The sequence below is a fragment of the Pediculus humanus genome, genomic scaffold (genome assembly GCF_000006295.1).
Source record: "Pediculus humanus corporis 1103172107561 genomic scaffold, whole genome shotgun sequence".
In the NCBI taxonomy this organism is placed as follows: domain Eukaryota; kingdom Metazoa; phylum Arthropoda; class Insecta; order Psocodea; family Pediculidae; genus Pediculus; species Pediculus humanus.
This window is the reverse complement of record NW_002987176.1, coordinates 663,818-686,084: the sequence shown is the minus strand read 5'-3', so window position 1 is coordinate 686,084 and position 22,267 is coordinate 663,818. Positions and strand designations below refer to the sequence as shown.

The 22,267-nt window shown below is 29.1% G+C and overlaps 7 protein-coding genes across 7 annotated transcripts in view; 2 read left to right on the top strand and 5 right to left on the bottom strand.

Moving 5' to 3' along the window:
• Positions 1-282: 282 nt before the first annotated feature.
• Positions 283-1,815, bottom strand: Phum_PHUM215350 (uncharacterized protein; the record flags this gene model as incomplete). The annotated part of the gene is made up of 5 exons (XM_002425640.1): positions 283-434; positions 508-654; positions 960-1,093; positions 1,190-1,343; positions 1,611-1,815. The coding sequence occupies 5 exons, from the start codon at positions 1,813-1,815 to the stop codon at positions 283-285; spliced, it is 792 nt and encodes a 263-aa protein (XP_002425685.1).
• Positions 1,816-4,674: 2,859 nt separating this feature from the next.
• On the bottom strand, positions 4,675-6,209 carry Phum_PHUM215340 (60S ribosomal protein L6, putative; the record flags this gene model as incomplete). The annotated part of the gene is made up of 5 exons (XM_002425639.1): positions 4,675-4,836; positions 5,088-5,272; positions 5,363-5,523; positions 5,779-5,894; positions 5,982-6,209. The coding sequence occupies 5 exons, from the start codon at positions 6,207-6,209 to the stop codon at positions 4,675-4,677; spliced, it is 852 nt and encodes a 283-aa protein (XP_002425684.1).
• Positions 6,210-6,625: 416 nt separating this feature from the next.
• Positions 6,626-10,455, top strand: Phum_PHUM215330 (uncharacterized protein; the record flags this gene model as incomplete). Its single annotated transcript, XM_002425638.1, has 13 exons — positions 6,626-6,722; positions 6,957-7,159; positions 7,373-7,667; positions 7,754-8,054; positions 8,129-8,228; positions 8,304-8,484; positions 8,565-8,783; positions 8,870-8,992; positions 9,075-9,243; positions 9,338-9,508; positions 9,586-9,887; positions 10,041-10,147; positions 10,240-10,455. The coding sequence occupies 13 exons, from the start codon at positions 6,626-6,628 to the stop codon at positions 10,453-10,455; spliced, it is 2,484 nt and encodes an 827-aa protein (XP_002425683.1).
• A 924-nt stretch (positions 10,456-11,379) lies between these two features.
• Phum_PHUM215320 (Dolichyl-diphosphooligosaccharide--protein glycosyltransferase 67 kDa subunit precursor, putative) lies at positions 11,380-12,752 on the bottom strand (the record flags this gene model as incomplete). The annotated part of the gene is made up of 2 exons (XM_002425637.1): positions 11,380-11,499; positions 11,532-12,752. 2 exons carry the CDS (start codon positions 12,750-12,752, stop codon positions 11,380-11,382), a joined length of 1,341 nt encoding a protein of 446 aa, XP_002425682.1.
• An 849-nt stretch (positions 12,753-13,601) lies between these two features.
• On the bottom strand, positions 13,602-15,667 carry Phum_PHUM215310 (uncharacterized protein; the record flags this gene model as incomplete). The annotated part of the gene is made up of 7 exons (XM_002425636.1): positions 13,602-14,063; positions 14,168-14,347; positions 14,450-14,692; positions 14,744-15,078; positions 15,148-15,262; positions 15,343-15,521; positions 15,598-15,667. The coding sequence occupies 7 exons, from the start codon at positions 15,665-15,667 to the stop codon at positions 13,602-13,604; spliced, it is 1,584 nt and encodes a 527-aa protein (XP_002425681.1).
• A 1,059-nt stretch (positions 15,668-16,726) lies between these two features.
• Positions 16,727-17,401, bottom strand: Phum_PHUM215300 (uncharacterized protein; the record flags this gene model as incomplete). The annotated part of the gene is made up of 2 exons (XM_002425635.1): positions 16,727-17,170; positions 17,249-17,401. The coding sequence occupies 2 exons, from the start codon at positions 17,399-17,401 to the stop codon at positions 16,727-16,729; spliced, it is 597 nt and encodes a 198-aa protein (XP_002425680.1).
• A 1,986-nt stretch (positions 17,402-19,387) lies between these two features.
• Phum_PHUM215290 (uncharacterized protein) overlaps positions 19,388-22,267 on the top strand; it is a gene marked incomplete at both ends in the record, with an annotated part of 5,386 nt that continues 2,506 nt past the window's right edge. The window contains 4 exons of the mRNA XM_002425634.1: positions 19,388-19,596; positions 19,686-19,953; positions 21,774-22,129; positions 22,217-22,267. The exon at positions 22,217-22,267 is cut by the window's right edge and continues 87 nt beyond it. Of these exons, the coding sequence (XP_002425679.1) occupies positions 19,388-19,596; positions 19,686-19,953; positions 21,774-22,129; positions 22,217-22,267 (884 nt within the window). The remainder of the gene's footprint in view (positions 19,597-19,685; positions 19,954-21,773; positions 22,130-22,216) is intronic.

Sequence of the window (22,267 nt, the reverse complement as noted above, 5' to 3'; positions counted from 1 at the left end):
TCTTTTTTTTCACTTCCGCTAATGTCTTTAGGTTAATTGATTTTTGAGAAAAATTTTTTTTTGATAAACGATTCGTTATATTATTTAATAATAATAATAATAATTTTTATCTCGTATAAATGTTAATATGAGATTAAGGGTAAATCGATAAAAATATAATAATAATTACGTAATTTATAAATTAATGATAAAAAAAAAATAAGAAGGAAAAATAATTTAAAAAATTGAATTTATTTATTATTAAAACCTTTATTATTATTATTATTATTATTATTATTATTATTATTCTAAAAATATTTTATCGATGGGTACTCTGCTGAAAACTCTGTGTGTCAATTCTTTAAAAACGGCACCGAAAGCATCTTCGAAAGATGGTCCCAATTCGTCGAAAACAACTTTCCAATTATCGTTTAAAAATTTATTTATTCCCAAGCCTAAATAAATAAATAAATAAATAAAATTTATTACAATTCGAAATACTAATAATGATGATGATGATACACGTACTCAAACGTTGATCTCCTAAAAGTCCTTCGAAATAAACTGTTGCCTTTTGAGGATTGAATTTGTTTTTAAAACTTTGTATAATCCAATAAGTTTCTTTACGTTTAACTTCCGGTTTAAATTGTAATTCTGCATCCGTTTTCAAATCGACTGAAATTCATAGAGAAAGAAAGAGAAAAACTTAACAATAAATTAATAAAATGTTACCAAATTAGTTTTTATCAATTATTATATAAATAATTATTATTCGATTGATAATGAAAAATCATTATTATCATTATCATTATTATTAATAAATCATTTTTTTTCTTTTGAATTTTCCAATAGGTTACGCGGTAACAATTTAACAAGGATTTTTAAATAATTACGACGTTAATTAATTAATTTTTCGACGTTTAATTGTCTAAAACTATAGTCGATAATAATAATAATAATAATATGCGTGTTTAACTTACACAAGGTGACATTACATTTTCCAGAACCTTTAACCGGAAGTAAAAGAACTTTACCATCGGCTTTATAATCAGCTTCGAACCATAATTTTGACGTTAAAGCCGTCGTCATTAATTTTCTTTCGTTTAAATTTACGCTTTAAAAAAAAAAATTGATTAATGTAAAATATGTAGTAGATTTTTTAAATTCTGATGCCACGACAAATTATTTTTAAAAAAATAATCTTACTTACTTGTATTCGATAAAATTAGAATCGGGAATTCCATACATTTTTAAATTCATAAAATGTAATTTAAGAGTAACCGGTCCATCTGATCCTGGATCTATTTTAATATCGTTAACGACTAAAGGTTCCAGAGGCAAAACACCTAAACTTGGAATTCCATCTTTAACAACAAAAACAAAATTCACAGAATTAATTAAAAAGACTCACGCGCACGCACACACAGGTACAGGCACGTAGAAAGTTTAAGGACGGAGTCAATATAAAAACCTTCAGAATAAATTAATTAATTTTTACAACTTTTATTTTCAAATTTTTTTTTTATTTTTAACATCATAATGAATCCATTATTACTGCTACCACGACGATATGCGTGCACGGTTAAATAACATTCTTATTAAAATAATAATAATAATAATAATATTCGTACCTGTTCTCATTTTTTTAAATGCATCTTGCACAGCACCTTGTATGCATTTACCAAAATCTGAATCCGATTTTTTACATTTTATGAAATTCTTTGCTAAAAAAACAAAAATTATTATTATTATTATTATTATTATTATTATTATTATTATTTCAATTTTAAATGAGTACATAAGCAAATAACTGATATTTTTCAATAACTTTCTCATTTTAATTGGTCAATTTAAAATTAAAAGGTTAAAATTACATTATTAAAAGATTAATAATAATAATAATAATAATGGTTAGGGATATATTATTAAAAGTGTTAATTAATAATAATAATAATAATAATAAGCTTGGTTTTTTTTTTTTTTAAAATTACAACAAGTTAATAATAATAATAATAAAAATTTCTCGTTAAGATAAAGAAGAATGAAAGAAAAATCATATCACCGATAACGTTAATTTTTTTTTTTATTATTAAAAAATGAGTTCAATGAGTCCTTCACGGTTTTTTAATAAAAAAAAAATTGTTGTTGTTGTTGTTGTTTGTTATAGTAATTGGACCGATACAAAAACCTGATTTTTATTTTTTTTTTCCATAATTTTTTCAATACCCGATTTGGAAGAAATGAAAAAGAAAAAAAAAAATGGGAACCCAGACGGAAAAATTAAAGTATCCTATAATGAAGATTACCTTAAATATAAAACAATACCATAATTGGTTGTTTGATTTGTTGTCTGCGTTTGTTTGTTTGTTAGAAAATAATTTAATAATATATTTTTTAATATATATATAACTTACAAAAATTTTATAAATAAATTATGATATATGACCCTGTCGTTGTAATTTTTCAATAACCAAATTTGGTATTAAAAAGTTTTAAACAAAAAAATTTAAATTTAAATTTGTTTTATTAAAAAATTAAAACAAATAAATATTTAATAAACATTTAGTAAATAAATAAATAAAAAATTATTAACTTATTTTAAATATACATACGTAATGAATGTTTTAAAGTTTGACAAAATGATAACGAACAAAAAATAACGGTCACAATTAAATAATTCATTATTTTTATTATTAACTAAAAAAATTTTTTATAATTTTCTCGTCGCGTACTTCTTTTATTAACTTAGTTTAACAATAAAATCAATTAAGGTATATTTTACCACATAATTAAATAGATATTTTTATAAACCTTAAGGCACACCGTCTCTTCATTTTTGTTTTTTTTTTTTCCATATCTGAAGGTTAGCAATAAATACAAAATTAACGAAACCCCATTACCGGGTTTTTTTTTTTTAAATATACGTCACGAGTACGTGTCATTTCTTTGTAAAATTTTATTTAATTACTATCCTGTAGGGTATTTTTAAAAATCATTTAATTTTTCTCTTATCGTGATAAATTTAAAAAGAAAAAAAGAAGAAAAATTTCACGTCAAATTATGTTAAAATCATATTTGATATGTAACGCGTGAAGCATTCCATTTTTTTTTTTTTGCGGTCGTTTATTGCAACAATTACGATGATTATGAAAAATTTTAATATTTTTAAGTTTAAAAATTGAACATCAAAAAAAAAAAAACGACGTGCACGGTTTTACAAAAGGGATTAATCGAAAAGTATTTTGAAATTTCACAACTTGATAATAATAATAGTAATAATAATGATAATAATTGAAATAATAAGTTATGGTTAATTCTTTGTTTATGTACCTTGATTCCTGTAAGACAATACTAATATGCAATACTAACCAAACAAAAAAAAAAAAGTAATTTAAAATTTATTTTATGAAAAATTAAGTCATTAATTGCATAACTTTTTTTTTTGTTTAAATAATTATTAAATACCATCATTGTATTATTTTTTTTTTAAATAATTCAACTTTTTTGAAAGAGTTTAATGAATGAGGGGATAGGGAAAATGTAAGTAGTTTGATAAATTATTAATAATAATAATAGATAAGAGTGAAAATTTATTAAATAACTTTAAAAACAATTTCTATTCATAACAACAATTATGAAAGAATTGATAAATTTTAAAAATTTCTCTTAATAAAAAGTTTTCAAAACTAATAAATTAATTTAATAATTAATTTTATAGGGATTTAAAGATGGTGTGATAAAAGTTAAAATTTTTTTAGCCATTTTTGTCTTTTCGAATCACCAGAGTTTAAATAAAAAAAAAAAAAAATTATTTAAATTATTTGTTATTAACAATTAGTCACATTGGGAAATAAATAATTGTTTTTTAATGTTGTGTCATTTCCTTAATACTTAAAATTATATCAGTGAGGTAAAAATTTTTCTACATTTAATGTTATATAACAAAAAAAAAAAAAAAAAAAAAAAATTAAAACAAAACCTTGAATTAATAATCATCACAATTATTCTTTAAAACATCACACACATAAATATATAAATATATTATTTTGCAAGGTTGTATAAAATTTTAATAAGTGTTTATTCGTAAAGAGTAGTAGTAACCAATTATTAAATCATTTAATTTAATTTAATTATAATTTCTTCCTGTTTATTTATTTTTTTTTTTAGGGTCAAATATTGTGTGATGATAATTATCTCATTTGTTTTTCTTTTCCTTTATTTTATTAACTCGAGTTTTAAATTAATTACCTGCTCTATTCTAAAAATGACTTGTTAGAATTTCTCATCAAAATTCTTTTAGAAAATTACTTTAAATATAACTGAAAGAAAAAAAAAATTATTTATAACCATGTGTGTGATTCATTTAATTATTTTTATCATCTATCAGATTATATTTTCCAAATTTTTAATCATATTAACCTTCTTTTTTTACAAAAAAAATAAATTAAAATGATATTTTTGTATAATGAGAGGGAAATAATAAAAAGTGTAAATTGTATGTGAAGGGATTAAACAGGTTTAAGAAAATTAGCACAAAATAAAACATCTATTTATGGCTTGGCCTGATAAAAAAAATTTTGTTTTTACCATTGAATTATAAACGAGTTGCAATTAAAGGGTTATAAAAAATAAAAACTCTCTTTCTATTAATAATTTTTTTATATTTAAGACTTAAAAACAATCCAAAATCCAAGCTTAAAAAATAAGTCTGTGAGGATATTGGGTTTTTTTCAATCCAAACATTGCAGCCAAATATTTGATTATTAGAAGATGGTCTCTGTGGCCTTTAATTGCTTTTATAACTGCTTTGTCAACTTCCTTTTGATCCAATTTCCTCTTTTCCGAAACTGTGTAAACCTGTAAATTATGAAAACAAACAAACAAAAATAAATAAATTGTTTCCTAGGAAATTTTTTGTGTGATTCAATAAATTTATGTTTTCATGAATGGAGGCCCAACTTCAATATAATTATCAAAAATTGGGGCATAAAATGAAATTTGCTCTCTGAGGTCCTTTAGCATTAACAAGATATAATTAAATTGTCAATGACTCTAGGCTCAGGTTATACAAATAAAAAAATAAAAAATTTATATTGATGCTCTCTTACCTCAACCTTCTTGGCAAAAATGTCACCTTCTTCTTTCTTAGCCCTCTTAGGCTTTATTCTTCTGAAATATTCATCATTTAAATGTTCGGGCACTTTTACTTTATTAATATTCACTCTTGTTTTTGTTGCAATAACATAATTTTGAGATATTCTTCGAAGAGGGCATCCATTAATTTTGAAAGGACCTAATGTGCAAAAAATGAAATGTAAAAAAATATTGAAACTTGTTACTAAATGTTGCGAAAAAAAATTTTACCTGCGAGAATGTTACTGACCTGTGATAAGCAATAATCCACTCTTAAGAACTTTAAGCAAAACTACCCTTTTACCCTTATGCCTACCAGCCAACAAAATGCAAACTCTTCCAGGAAGTAAAGATTTCCTGGTATAACGTGTATGTTGGCTAAAAGTTTTCTTTGATGGATGACGATTAATTCTAAGAAATTTAAAAAATTAATTTGTAAATTTCAGGTACTATTTTACAAGAAATTGTTTATATTTAACATCAAAGCAATTGTTTCATAAAGAGGTACCCAACAACATATTGACATGAAGTCGGGGCATAAGCAATGATATTTTAATTTCTGAGAACTTCAGCATTGCCAATACTGTATAATAGTTTGGTAATGACTCTAAGTCTCAGTACTTTTAATTGTTTTACAATATTCTTAATGAACATATACATAATTACCTTTTCGCAGTTGGGTAGTAGTTACGCCTTTTTCTTAATAATACAATACGCTTTCCACCATTTTTATCACCTCCAATTGGTTTTTCTACAGTTTTCGGCTTTTTAGGCTTCACTTTCTACTTAAAAAAACCATAAAATAAATTATTACCTAAGCTTTATATTACAATAAAAATAAACGTGACTAAAGCATATTGTTTACACACCTTAGGATTTTTTTTCCCAATAAACTTGTATTTAGCTTTTTTGTGGAACATTTGGGTCCTGCTAAACCTGTAGACACCATTGCCAAGATCGTAGTTTCTTGGACGACCCTTCTTTTTCTTCTTGGCGCTTTTAGTTTTTACGACAGATTTAGCTACTTTACCATCTTTTACGCTTTTGGTTTTATCATTCTTAGGAAGCACCTTGGCCTCCGGCTTCGTAGGAGCCATATTCCAGAGAAGAAAGTCCTGTAAGTTTAAAAATAAGGTTTAATAGAACGATACATATTTTTCACTCAAACAAAACATTTTGGCACATTTGCACACTACTACAAATTTCGAGATCTACTAAAACTTAAAAACAGGTATCGAATTATTCACAATTCTAATAAGTATGAAGTTTATAGGAGAAAATTTTTTTAAAATAGAGCTAGTATTATTAATAAAATAATTGGATTCGTTGGATTTATAATTTAAGTTAGAAATTTTTCCACGTACCTCTGGCTCGACACTATTGGATTGTAGACAGTGCTTTAAGTTTTGTTATGTTGGTACAAGAAAGTTTCACTTTATTTCTCGCTATAAATTTAATTTTTGTAAACGGTGTCACATGACCTGTTGAAAGGATTTCAAATCGAAATTCATTAATGGCGACTGGAATCAGTAGTGTTCGCGCTGATGGATATTCAAAATTTAATAATGAATTTGTTAATCTGGAAGAAACCTTACCGAGTTCTAAAAAGGGTACACAATTTAAAACCAATATACTTTAAATAATTTTTTAAAATTATTAATTTAAATCAATTTATTTTAAAATTATGTAAACTACTCCGATATATCTATCGTAGTTTATTTAAATTACCTGTAAATTTTAAATTGTTATTTTTCTTAATTTTTATTTAAAAAAAAAAGAAACAAAAAAAATTTTTTTTTTATTTACTAATAATTTCAAATTATTTTTTTATTATTATCATTAAGAAAGGAGTTTTTTGCAATACTCTTTGTTTACAGATCATCCTAGTATTAATATAAGTTTGAATGAAGAATATCAATGTGAATTAGGTAGTTCAAATGGCTTAAATAGAGAAGAAGTTGTCGAACTACAGAATCGAGGAAATTCTTCTAGTAATAATGGCAATTTCTGGGAGTTAAATTATCATGAAGCTGCAATTTATCTTGAGGTAGAATTCTACTCAATTCTTATTAATGTAGGAAATTATTTCTATCACAAATCTTAGGAAAAACTGCTTTCTTATTTCCAAAAATTTTCACAATAATTTTTAACTAACCTTGCACATAAAAAATAATCTCTATATCAAAATATAGGCACCCATCCAGAAGTTGACATAGGTTGGAAAAATACCTAGTCACTCTTTCACTGTAATTTTTGGTAGGAAGGAGAGAACAATGAAAAGTTCAGTTCCCATCCAAAGAATGCTGAAGAGCTACCAGCTTATCTTCTTGTACACAATACATGGTATTATGGACTGGATTTATTTACATCAGTTTTGTTGTTACTCTTGGCTTTTGTTGAAGAACCAGCAGTTCCACTTTTTAAATTACCAGTAGGTGCTCATGGATCAATAGAATTACTTTGTCTTCTTGTCATTGGGGGAGAGTTAGCTTTAAAATTAAGATGGATTGGTTGGAAAACAGTTTTACATCACAAAAGAACAATGTTAAAGGCAGGTCTATTTTATTTATTTCTTTTAAAATAAGCAAGTTTATATTGTTTAAATAAATAATTTAAAAATTTTTGTAGGGTACAACATTAGTGATAATGTTTGTAGAGGCAGTTACAGTTGTGATTCGACAATCATCTCATTTTAGAGTGACAAGAGCTTTAAGGCCAATTTTTATTGTAGATACTAAACATTGTGGAGGTGTTAGACGATTTATTCGTCAAATTTTTCAATCATTACCTCCTATTTTGGATATGATGGGTTTATTATTATTTTTCGTTTCCATTTATAGCTTATTAGGGTTTTTTTTATTTAGCAATAATCCCAAAGATAAATACTTCACAAGTTTGGAAGACAGCTTTATCAGTTTATTCGTTTTACTTACTACAGCTAAGTAAGAATTATTTAATATTTGTTTAATTATTGATAATAAGTGCATTTTAAAAAATACTATTTGAAAATTATTAGTTTTCCAGATGTCATGATGCCATCCTACTCTAAATCAAAATGGAATGCAATATTTTTCATATCATATTTATGTATAGTTTTATATGTATTAATGAACTTGGTAAGTTTTTGTTGCAACTATTAACTGTTGTTAAAAAAATTCCATAAATGTAATGCATTATTTATACAATTACAGATGTTAGCTGTAGTTTATGAAACCTTTACTAGAATTGAAACGGAAAAGTTTAAAAAACTTTTGTTACATAAAAGGAAAGCATGTCAACATGCTTTTAAATTACTAGTTACAGTGCAAGAAGCGAACAAAATTGAATTCAAACATTTTAGAGGACTGATGAGATATTATGCTCCCAAAAAGTGTGAGTAAATTTACCGATTTTTTTAAATAACTTAATCAACTTAATGTTTAATACTAAAATTAATTTTCTTTTTAATTTAGCTCTGAGAGATGTTGTTTTAATGTATAAGCAACTCAATACATCTGGAGCAAATGGATTATCATTAGAAGAGTTTTATTCAATTTACGACGCAAATGAATTACTTTGGGAAGCTCAATTCAGTAAAATTCCATGGTTTCATGCTTCATGGGAGCCAATACAAGTGATTTGCAGGTTTTGCAATAATTTAACAAATTGGTCTTATTTCGAACACATAATTTGTAAGTATTTATTTCACTCTATGATCAATTATCATTTTTCAAAAAAAAAAAAATCATGATAACTAGTTTTTTTTTTTTTTGTTAAGATTCACTAGTTGTTGCAAATCTTTTTGCAATGATAATTAGAACTGCTGAATTAAATCCGAATGATTTAAATGAATCTGCCAGATTGTTTTGTGCATCATGGGACACAATTTTATTTTTAGGATGTAAGTTAATCTAAATTGTTATTAACTTTGAATTATTATTGTAGTTAGTTATTTAATTTCAATATAAATTTTCTTATTGTAGTATATGCATTAGAAGCACTCATAAAAGTTTTGGGAATGGGTATCACAAGATACTTTTCTTCAGGGTGGAATTTATTCGATTTTACAGTCACACTTCTAGCACTTTTAGGTGTTCTTTTGCTATCGGTTTTTCCAAATTTTATTTATGTTGTATTGTTAAGGCCACTGAGGTAGTTTTTAAAAACTTTTTGTACAATTATTTGTTGACCCATATGCAATTTAACAATTTTTTTAAAATTGTTAAAAATTTTTTTTTTTTTTTAGGCTCATTCGTCTTTTTAAAACGAAAAAAAGATATCGAGATGTTTTCGGGACTGTAGTTATTCTTTCTCCTTTAATGTGCTCAGTCGCAGTTGTTATGCTGGTTATGTATTATTTTTTTGCAATAATTGGTATGGAATTATTTGCTGGATATGACATGAGAAATTGTTGCAAGTAAGTTTTCTAAAAGATATTGAATGATTTAAAAATGAGGAAAAATTTTTATTTTGATTCAAACAACTTTTTTACAGAAACACAACAGTGGAAGAATTTTACAAGTTCAGTAATAATGATTCAAATTCTCTCAGTTATTATTATTTGAATTCATTTGAAAATCTTTTAACATCTGGTGTTACATTATTTGAACTCACTGTCGTGAACAACTGGTTCATCGTCATGAACGGATATGTGTCAGTTGCACATTCATATTCTAGACTTTATTTTATCGCTTTTTATTTATTCACTATGGTTGTGCTTACTATTGTAGTTGCTAGTGTACTTCAATCATTTAGATTTCGTATTCATTATAAAAGACAAACGAGCAAAAGAGATGGTAAGAATTTAGTTAATTTTAAATCATTCGCATAAAGCTCTTGAAATTGCTTCAAAAGTACTCGAAGAAAATTGAAATTTAAAAAAAAAAAAAAAAAAAATGTATTTTAATCAATCAAACTAACGCTCTGAGTCTATTAATTGAAATTTTCAGAAGAGAAAATGCTTCACGAAGAAATTCATTTAAATTGGGACGATATTCAAAATTGGATAGAAGATCATCGCCTCATGGAAGCTTTGAAAAATGATCTTATTATCGGGGTAAGTAGTAAAACATTAGAAGTTATAAAAATGTTGAAAAATGAAATAAATTTTGGTTAACTGTAACTTTAAAAAATTTTTTTTTTTTGTAGGGGACCACTACATTCATTGGATGTCGTCCTAGAAATAAAGACGTTCTTCAGAGAAGAATGTACAGGAGCGAAATTGACGAATGGATGAAAGAAGCTCAGTTGGAAGAAAAAAGAAGCCAAAGAATAAACGCGGAAGACGAACACGTTATTTTAAGTACGGATCACGTCATTTTAGGCGTGGGAACGGAAAGGAGAGCCAGTAATATTATTCGTTAATTTATCGATATATCGATTCGATCGATCTATCGAACGAGAAAAAGCCGAAATAACGTTTTATTGATTTTTAATATTAGTCAATATCATTTTTGAGAAGTTTGTGTTTTCCCTTAGGTTCCTTGATTTAAATTATTTTTATTATTTTAACTCACGTTAAGCAATATTGTTTTAATGGTTTCGTATTAGAAAATTAAATTTTTTAAACAAGTTTTTTCCGATAACACATGGATTTAAAAATGAGATTCATAAAAAGTAAGTCATTTTTTTTTTTTTTAACACCATTTATAATTATTAACGTACGCTTTAGTTTTGAGAATTATTTATTATATAAATATTTATAGACTGATTTGGTACTATTAATTTCTTTTTTGAGATTATTTTTTTTTTTTCGAAGAATCAAATTATTTTAGTGCAAAAAAAAAAAAATTATTTTATTTTATATATTAAGAATGTGCATTGATTTTATTTTATTTAAGGGTAATGGGATTCCATTAATTAATGGTAGCATTTCACGTTATTTTTTTTTTTTTTGGTTTTTCTATCACACTTTTAATTTATTTTTATAAAATTTGTTAATGATAGCAGGATATTAAAAAAAAATATATATATATACATATATAATTTATTTATCACCGAAAAAAACAATGTTCATATACTTTTTTTTTCAAACTGCTTTAAGTAAACCTTTTTCATTTTGTCGGAAGAATTTAATTCCTTTTTTTTAAAGCTAAATAAAAAGTTTTGGTTGTTGGGAAAAATTTTTTTTTTTTCGGTTTAATTACGCTTGTAATTAATAAATTTAATATAGGAAAAATCAAATTGATTAAGATAGGATAATAATAATAAAAAAATAAAAAAGTATCAAATTATTTTATTAATTATTAAATAATAATATTTATTAAATTTTATTCATCTTTTTTTGCATCATGTTTGGTAATTGAAAAATCTAGTCGTACATAAATTATTACCAATAGAAACATTATATAAAATGCAGCTATGGCTAAAAGCGGCTCCTGAAGCATCAAAACTTTTGGGAATGTGTAACTTAATTCAAAATCTTGAATGTGATTTTCTACAAGGTTATCTTTTTTCAATATAATAACTTTCCTGCCAGATGTATCTAAATATGTAAAATGCAATTCATCAGGCAACCTTTGAACTTGATAAGGAGTTTTCAATTTAACATTTGTCGTTCCTTCTGGTAAAATTATTTTGGTTATTAAATTTTCAACTACCATATCATCGAATATGTGATCAAGTATTCTTAGCTTCAATAAATATTGATTTCCAGAATTGTACAGGTATTCATAACTGGGTACATTGTAGCCCAATGTGTATTTCGTTTTCCATCCACCGAATAATGGAAATCTTGGTCGTAGATCAAGTTCTACTGAATCTGGAAGAATTCTCATGTGTGAAGTTGAAATGTTTCCAATTTCATCTCTATAGTAAGCATCTGTTGCTGATGCAGGTAAAATGGTTTTAAATGATTTAACACTTGATAAACCTGACTGCGATTCTCTCTGATAATCATATCTTGAAAATGAATTTTTTAACAATGCTCCTTTATGTTCCATACTTATAGTTTCTTCAATAGCAATATTTCCCCAATGAGATACTTCAATGACTCTTTCCAAATTTGTGACAGTAACAAATGGAGAATTATTTTCATAGTGAACAACCATTTTTTCAATAGAAAAGGGTTCTACATTACTGTAAGGTCCATAAACTACATTGGTATCACTAAGGCTGGTAGGTTTAATTTTAGAATAATTTTCTACATTTTTTGTTCCAAGCATAACAGTTGTAACTTGTTTAAGTGTTTTATAAGGGCTGTAGAAGTAAGCATTTCCGGTATACAACAATAATTGTTTTTCTTTTTGAGTTATGGCTGCAGGATAAGGTTTTAAATTATGAGTAAGTACGGTTTCGATTTCAACAGTAGTCGATTTTCCAGGTTGAAGATTATTATTTAATTCCACCTTCCACAATAGCTTATCTTCATGTCCTTGTACATTAGTGAATAATATTTTTAAATTCTTTTTTCCCTCTAACGAATGGCAGCTAATAAAGGAAATGCTCGGCTTTAGGTCTTTTTCCATAGCAAAATGAAATGTTTTTACTGGTGATTTACCAGTATTTTCCATTGTTACTTTATAAGTGGTTTTAACGAGCTGTGAAGTAATGTCAATCGCCCGGTCTACATTATTATTAACTATGTCTGTATTTACTGTGTCTGTTGCAAGAACGGTAACGAAAATAGCTAAAAAAATACTCCCCGTGAAATAGGCAAACATTTTTTCAGTTTGATTAACCAGAATATTAATATAAATAAATGAAATTTCCCATAGATCCAAAAACTACCACGCAAACACACACACTCGACTATGTAAAATTATTTCGGGGTAGCCAACATTTGAAAATCTAAATTTTTGTGTTGCCGCCATGATTTGGCTGCAGTAACTGTAACGGTTAACCAGTAGTTTTATATCAAGGTAAGAATTTTAATAAATAATTTCATTTATTTCTTAAGCATAATGTCTTGAACTTTTTCTAAAGAGTATTAATGGGCTAATTATTTGTTAAAGAGTTGGAAATTATTGTTGTAAACTTCGAATAAGCAATTTTTTTTTATACAAAGGAATTGGAAAAATCAAGCAAAACAATAATTTTTTTTTGTCAAGCAAATATATATATATTTAAAATAAATAAAAAATTAATACTTGAATTGTTTTGATATAATCAAAAGTAAAATGTAATAAAGCAGTTATTTTTGAAAATTTATTTTTGGAATGAATACCACGTAATTATATGCTTAAAATAAAAAAAAAAAAATACAATAAAAAAAATGCCATTACTATAAAGAAGCATATTTTTCATAAAACATAAAGCAATATACAATATTTGGAGATTAATTACTTTTTTAAAATAAAAATAACAAAACTTCAAAATTAAACATATGAATTAGAGTAAAAAAAAAAAAAATTTTATCAAAGCTTGATGTTTTTAGACATTTATATAATGAAATACCCATATTAAAAATTATTGTCAGATTGTGCTATTAACATTATGATATGTGAAATATCAAAACAAGAATTTACAAAAAAAAAGAAAATTTTTGTATATATAAAAATATTTAGTTGAATTCATCCGAGTTCTGCCAATACAGAATTTAAGTCTTCTTGAAGTGTAAGTGCCATTTCTTTTTGTTTATTCAATTCATCTTTGTACCTATCTACATTGGCTTTTAACAAATAATTACCCTTTTTAAGACTAGACAACAAGTTTTCATGTCTTTTCGTTCTACTTTGTAAATTGATTTTCTTTTTTTCCAATGGTGCAGATTCAGGTAAATCTCCTTCAGATTCTTCAGATTCTGACTCTTCAGTTTCCTCTTCTTCTTCTTCTGATGATTCTTCTTCTTCATCTTCAATTTCCTCTTCCTCTTCAACATCTTCTTCATCATCTTCTGCTAATAATTTTGACATTTTATCAACTTCCTTTTGTAAAACTTTGTAATTTTTCTTTTCATCTTTTATCGCTTTTTGCATTTTACTCATTTGTTCTTTCAATGCTTTTCTCTCCTTTTTGGCCACTTCTTCTTTTCTCTGAAATTTTATATTTTCCAGTTTAATTAGTTTTAAAATAAAAAAAAAAAAAAACTTTAATAAGGAAATGAATTGAAAAGCAGAAACGGTTCAAATATTATTACTTTATAAGATTCAAGTTTTGCTGTTAAAAGTTTGAGTTCTCTCATTAATCTTCTTTCTTTTTGTGCTTCTTCATCTTCTCCATTGTCTTCACTTTCTGTTTCTGTTTCTGTTTCAGTTTCTTCTTCTTCTTCCTCCTCAGATTCTTCAGGAGAGTCTGGGGCCACTGCAGTTTCATGAATCTATATACACAATAATCATGTAAAAAAAAAAAAAAAAAAAAACTTGTAGGGTTAAAACATGCTAACTTTTTTTAACAAAAAAAAAAAAAAAATTTAGTGAACCTTATTTTGGTGTATTATTTTTTTGCTTGGTTGTTTTGTCAATGGCTGTGATCCTGAAAGGTTAGCTAAATTAGCAGCCTGAGCAACTTTTAATTGTTTTTCTAGCCTTTGATTTTTTTGCGTTGATTCCTCTAAATCTAATTTAAGTAAATCATATTGTGCATTTATATCATGAAATTTATTTTCCATTTCTTCAGCCATTTCTTTAGCCTTTTTAGCTTCTTCCCTTAACGTTTGAATTTCCTATTAATGTACATTTTTTCTTATAAATTTTAAATTATCAATATACATGACAGCATCATTAAGAATAATAATAATAATAACCTTTTGTAAATCACTGCTTTCTACCGGCGTTTCTTTGTTAGTTTTAAATTTTTCTTTTTCCAATTCAACCTCTAAATTTAATAATTTCGTTACCAGTTTTTTATTTTCTCTTTCCAATGCTTCTTTGTTTTTGAGTTCCATTGCTAAAAGTTGTTTTGTACTTTGCAAATCATCTCTTACTTTATCGATATCGTCTACTTCGTCCAAAGGATCAGGTTCAGGTTCGACGATTCCAAGTGATGCCATAGAAGCAGATTTTTGAATTTGCTCTTCGATTGTCATCTGCCTTCTAAATTTTCTAAGACCTATAAATATTTTTATATTTATCATACAGGTTTATTCAAATTATAAAGGCAGCATTTGGTTAATCGTACCTTCGATAAAAGGTTTACTCCTGTCGTTGGTTTTTGTTGGCTTCAACTTAATTCCGGTTTCTATTTGTTTTAGGAGTTGATTGTGCAAATTCGGTCTTTCAGATTCGTAGACAAACTGAAAAATTTTCACGTGTAAAAGTTTTCACGTTTGATAATAATCAGTGCTCATTATTATTATTATTATATATATTGTACCTGTCCTTTTGCCTTGACCCTTGGTAAAAGTGGTGCACTCCTATCGTTACATTTAACATGATTTAATTTTCTACCACTTTCGATTTCTTTCATTACGTTACCCCAATCCGGCCTTTTTTTCGGACGAGATCTTAGTGCTTCCAATTTTTGTTTCTTTTCAGGCGTTAATGTCGATTTCACTGTCGACAAAAAAAAAAAAAATCTTGTATTAGTTTAGTTGTTTAACCGCGCCCCTCCCTCTACTGTATTCTTTACGTGAAGGACAATTTATTTTGTTATGGCAGGATGACGGATGATCACGACAATATAACAGATTTTTTACCATTTTATGTCGTTTAAAATGAATTTTTTTCAGTAAAATTTTAATGTACAATTAGAAACGTCATTTTCTCCAAGTTTTATTTTTCTTTTTTGTTTTTACGACGGTTAAAAATTGACATTGATTCGAATGTAATAAATTTCATTTAAAAAAAAAAGACCGATCGACGGGGGGGGGGGGGCAAAAGGAAAAAAAAAATGGCACGACGCATTTCGCGTATTGTGTAATACAAGATGTGTTACGTTTAAATTTATTTATGATTCTCTTTTAAAAACATTCGGAAAAAAAAAAAAAAATGAAAAGCGTGGGAAGAGAAGCGTGATGGAAGCGTGGTGGGGTGGGGGGGGGACGGGGAGAAAAAAAAACGGTTTTTGCAAACTTTGGCAATTCGCAATATATTAATATTTGCATGACTTAACGTTGGTTTCACGTAATAAGAAAAAAAAATGGGGGGGAAAGCGAGAAGGGGAAAGGCAAATGTTTAAGACAAAGAAAAAGGGTGTGAAGAGGCCGCCTATAGGCCAAGGGGGGGGGAGAGAGAGGCCTCAGCCATCCTTCTTATCATTATCGTGTCATCATCATTTTATTCAATGCCTGACACGGTTGAGGTTGCCCAAATTTATTAAAAACCTTGATATAAATTCTATTTTAATATTAGCTGATTAAATTTTTAAACGAAAATAAATAATAATAATAATAATAATAATAAAAGGAACGTAAAGGATAAAATGTTATACGTAACGGAACGTATTCGTTTGTCTGTTTGTTTGTTTGTTTTAAATTAAAAAAGAAAAATCTTGTCTGGGATTTTATTTAAAAATTTTTTTTCCTGTTTAAATTTTATTATTATTATCATTATCATTATTATTACGTTTAAAAATTTTTTTTTTGGCAAACTCGAAGCTTTCATTACATGTAAATATTTATTTTACTTAACGATGAAATATACAGTTGGAAAACTTTTTTTTTTTTTTTTTATATATTATTGACGTTCGTATTTATTGTTTTGAAAATAAAAAAAAAAAAAAAAATGACGTCACGTTCGCATAACTACCACTAACTAATTCATATTAACTTACCCAAATCTTTTTCCGATGGAGGTGGAGGTGGTGGTGCCGGAGGTGCCGGTGGCATAAAAGGTGGAGGTTTCGGAGGACCTGGAATTTTATCCACAGGTTTGACGACTTGATTTTCCAGGGGTGGTTTAACCATAGTTTTCGACGTCGTTTTTTCAATTTTTATTGGAATACTGACTTCCGATGTTCTTCTGTCGGTCGGTAGGGGGGGTTTTTGTACAGGTTCCGGTATCCTTTTCACCGGTTGCTCCGGCATTATGTTTTTCGCAAGCATATCTCTATTTCCGGGTGGCATCGTACCATTTTCTCTCGTCGTCGGTGGTAAATTTGTTTTTTTTTCAACAGGTCCAACCGTAGGAGGAGGAGGAGGAGATGGTTTATCCATAGAAGGTTGCTTACGAAGTTGTTTTAAAAAAGGCGGTGGATTTTCTTGCTGGAAATAATATTAATAATAATAATAATAATAATAATTTTCTTTGTGACATTCCAAAATGAAAATTCGAAATCGTACCTTATTTTCGGATGGTTGAAAATTTCTATTTGATTTAACCCATGGTTGACTCGGCATGGGAATCGGTGGGGGGCCCTCTTTAACCCATGGGGGCCTAAACGTTTGCCTCGGTTGGTTTCCTGAAGTGTTTGATCCTCCAGGACCGACAGGCATTTTTGGAATTATCTATAATTGAAAAATTTTTTTAAATCTCAGGTTTTATTAAAAATTTATTTTAAAATCGTAAATAAATAACCTGAAATTAATAATAATAATAATAATCGTATTAGGTTTGTTTCATTAACTTTTGCATAAACAACCAAATCGTTCAAATCATGAAAGAAAAAAAAATTTTTCTGCTGCTGTTGTTGTTGTTGTATTTTACCCAATCGATGACTTGTAAATATTTAAATAATTTATTTATTTATTTTTGTGTTGAATGAAACAATAACTTTGAGAATGAAAAATTCAAATAATTGGGACGTTCAAACTCTATATTTATCTGTCGGCCATTTTTAGTTTAACTAAATTACTTTTTTGTGTCATATTTATCCTTAACCTAATTTTTTTTAAATAAAAAAATCAAAATGTCGAATCGCTTTTCATCGATGTGAATAATAAAAGAGAAAAATTTTTTGATGATTTTATAAATTTTAATGTTTTTTTTTTCTCCCCAATGTTACAAAATTAACTTCACTCTTGTATTTATTATTATTATTATTATTATTATTCTCGAAAGAAAGTAAAAAAAAAAAATGGTTAGAATTCTTTTGAAAACGAAAAAAAATAAATTTAATAAAATATAAGTTAATAATTTAACTTTAATGAATTATTATCATTATTAGCTTACACTTTTATTGTTATTATTATTATTATTATTATTATTATTGTTATTCACATAATGAATTTTCACTTGCCTAATTTTCTTTTAATCCACAGTTTTCCGAATAATAATAATAACACGATTTTTTATTTTTTTTAAAATTTTTTTACTCCGATTTTTTGAAAATTTTATTTTATAAAAAAAACTTATAATGATGATAATAATTATTATTAACAAAAAAAAATAATTAATAATAATAATAATAAAATAAATGTGAATCGGTAATCATTCAATAACAAACTAAAAAAAAAAAAAAAAAAAAAACTTTTTGGCATCGTCACATTTCATCAAATAGAAATTTTCGCTTATAAGACTGGCCAAAATTTTTTTGATCTTGAATTTTTTTGCGCCAAAAAATATTTTTGAAAAATCGAGGAGCATCATCGATAGGTCGAAGGGGATAAGTGACCTAGAACCCTATTGGGGATGCGTCGATCCTTGTTCGAGGGGGTGTGAAACTGGGGACTTGTTCCAAAATAGGGAAAATGCGGAGCTGTGAGTGAAAGAAAGTCAGATATGATCAATGGGATTCGCAATCCCAGACATCTCTCTCTCTTTTTCTCTCCCCGGACATTCGCAGATTCTGCAGGAACGATGGTTACAGATCGGGAAATTCACTGGAAGGGTAAAAAGGGGAAGTACCGGGATCTTCTTCAAATGGGTGCTCGAGTGCGGACCTGATAGTTCTGGCTCAGGAGGGGGTTGAGGCTGAAACGCGAGTTAAAATTCCCGCGAGCGCCCCTCCATCCAGGAGGGGTTTTGGTTGGGTGGTGGCTTTGGCTGAGTCCCCTCACACCCCCCCTGCTACCGGTTGGGAAAGTCAGTTCGAAATGCATAGGAGTAAAAAGAAATTTTTGTTTAAAAAAATCAAAAGAGAGAAACTTATTAATTTAAAAAAAAAAAATTTTGGACAGTCGCCTTTTGAAAAAGAGAGAGAGAGAGGGAGAGAGAGAAAGAGCGTGTAGGTGTAAGAAAGTTATTTTCGAATACATTCTCACACTGGCAAAAATTTTTTTGCCGGATATAATTATTATTATTATTATTCGATGTCTTCGTATTTTTTTTTTTTTTTTCGTAAATATTTTTCACACTTGAAAATGATTTGATTAATATTATCATAAAGATCAAATATTATTATTATTATTATTTCAATGAATGAGAGGAATGAAAAAAGGAGAATAAAAGTATCATTATTATTATTAGTCATTTGTTTTTTTTTTCAGGTATATATATATTTTTTTGCAAAGCATGGTTCGAGGATTTTAGTTTTGTAAAACATGTCGACGTTTGGATCTAGAACGAACAGATCAGTGGCAACGTCGAGCAGTTCGAGACGTTTAAGGTCGGCACAATTGGAAGAACAATTAGTGAGAAAAAGACAAGCCGAATACGAAAGATTGAATTTTTGGAACGATAATTGTACCTATTTTAAAACATGGGATTTTAACACTAATTTGTATTCGAATTGGATAACCAACGAGACGAGGTTGACGAAAAAAGTCATTTAAAAAAAAAAAAAAGGTACGAAAGACGACGACGACGACGACAGCTAAAGGTTTATGCGTTTTGTTTCAGTTCTACGAAATTGCAAGATGCCGAAAGGATACAAAAGAAAAAAGAAAATTTGGAAAAACGTCGTCAGAAATTAAAAGAATTGTTCGAAAAGGAAGAGAAAATGTTTGCGGAAGAAATGGATAATAAGAAGAAGAGAAAACAGGTTTTGATGGAAGATTTGAACGCGATTAACGTTGAATTTATGCTCAGGGAAGAAGAAAAGAAAAGAAAAGAAAGAGATTTGAAAATGTATCATTATTGGAGGCAAAATCAACCGAGTTTGAGAGATGTAAGGTTCTCTCTCTCTCTCTCTCTCTCTGACTCTTTGACACTTTCTCTCATTCTGACTCTCTCTCTCTCACTCTGACTCTCTCTCTCTCTCTCACTCTCTCACTCTCTGACTCTCTCTCTCTCGCTCTGACTCTTCCTCTCTCTCTCTCCGACTCTTCCCATCTCTCGCTCTGACTCCCTGACTCTCTTTCGCTCTGACTCTCTCTCACTCTGACTCTTTTTCTCTCTGACTCTCTCTCTCTCTCACTCTCTGACTCTCCGACTCTCTCTCGCTCTGACTCACTCCCTCTTTCTCTAACTCTCTGACTCTCTCTCTCTCTCTCTGAGTCTCCCTCTCTCTCTCACTCTGACTCTCTCTGTCTCTCTCTCTCTCTCTGAGTCTCCCTCTCTCTCTCATTCTGACTCTCTCTGTCTCTCTCTCTCTGACTCCCTGACTCTCTGACTCTCTCTCACTCTGACTCTTTTTCTCTCTGACTCTCTCTCTCTCTCACTCTCTGACTCTCTCTCACTCTCTCTCTTACTCCCTGACTCTCTTTCGCTCTCACTCTCTCTTCGACTCTCTCTCTCTCTCACTCTCTCTTCGACTCTCTCTCTCTCTCTCTCTCTCTCTGACTCCCTGACTTTCTGACTCTCTCCCTCTCTGACTCTCTGACTCTCTCTCTCTCTCTCTCTCTCTGACTCCCTGACTTTCTGACTCTCTCCCTCTCTGACTCTCTGACTCACACTCTCTCTCTCTCACTCTCTGACTCTCTCTCTCTCTCACTCTCTGACTCTCTCACTCTCTGACTCTCTCTTCGACTCTCTCTCTCTCTCTCTCTCTCTGACTCCCTGACTTTCTGATTCTCTTTCACTCTCTGACTCTCTGACTCACTCTCACTCTCTGACTCTCTCTCTCGCTCTGACTCTTCCTCTCTCTCTCTCTCTCTCTGACTCTCTTTCGCTCTCTCTCTGACTCTCTCTCTCTCTGACTCTCTTCCTCTCTCTCTCTCTGACTCCCTGACTCACTCTAACTCTCTGACTCTCTCTGACTCTCTGACTCTCTCCGACTCTGTCTCACTCTCTCATCGACTCTCTCTCTCTCTCTCTGACTCCCTGACTCTCTGACTCTCTCCGACTCTTCCTCACTCTCTCTCTCACTCCGACACTCTGTCCCTCTCCGACTCTCTCTCACTCTCTTTCCGACTCTTCCTCTCTCTCCGACACTCTCTCACTCTCTCTCTCTCTCCGACACTCTCTCACTCTCTCCCTCTCCGACTCTCACTCTCTCCCTCTCCGACTCTCTCTCACTCTCTCTTCGACTCTCTCTCTCTCTCTCTCTCTGACTCCCTGACTCTCTGACTCTCTCTCACTCTGACTCCCTGACTCACTCTAACTCTCTGACTCTCTGACTCTCTCCGACTCTTCCTCTCTCTCCCTCTCCGACTCTCTCTCACTCTCTCTTCGACTCTCTCTCTCTCTCTGACTCCCTGACTCTCTGACTCTCTCTGACTCTCTCTCACTCTCTCTCACTCTGACTCTTTCTCTCTCTCTAACTCTCTGACTCTTCCTCTTTCTCTCTCTGACTCTCTCCGACTCTTCCTCTCTCTCCGACACTCTCTCACTCTCTCTGACTCCCTGACTCTCTGACTCTCTCTCACTGTGACTCTTTCTCTCTCTCTGACTCTTCCTCTTTCTCTCTCTGACTCTCTGACTGTTCCTCTCTCTTCGACTCTTCCCCTCTCTCGCTCTGACTCCCTGACTCTCTTTCGCTCTGACTCTTTCTCTCTGTGAAGATTTTAAAGAAATTGCGGTTTTTAAAAGTTTTTATTTGTTTTACAGTTCGAAAGGAAACAACATTCGGATTTTGTTAAAAAATCATGGATACAACAAGTGATTGAGAAGAGAAAAGAAAGAGAAGAGGAAGAGAAGAAAATGAAGGAACACATGGAAGAATTGAAACGGATACGAGAGGAATTCGATGCGAAGGATATGGAATTGAAAGAAGAAAGAAAGAAAACGGAAATGGAATTGAAAAAATTTTTAGAAGTGCAAATGGAATTGGTTAAATGTAAAGAAGAGGAAGAGAAAATATTGAAAAAAGAAGAAAAGAAAACGATGAAGTCGCAAAGAGAACTCGAGGACATGATAGAAGAGAGGAGAAAATTGGAGGAAAAAAGGAAAAATTTTGATTTGAGGTGATTGTTTAATAGAAAATTATTTTCCACCTCCTCCTCCTCGTCGTCGCGTCCATTCATAATTAAAGGAATTTTCTTTTTTTACAGTTTGTTTCACAAAAGACAGTATCAGTTACTGTTAAAAAGGAGAGCTAAAGA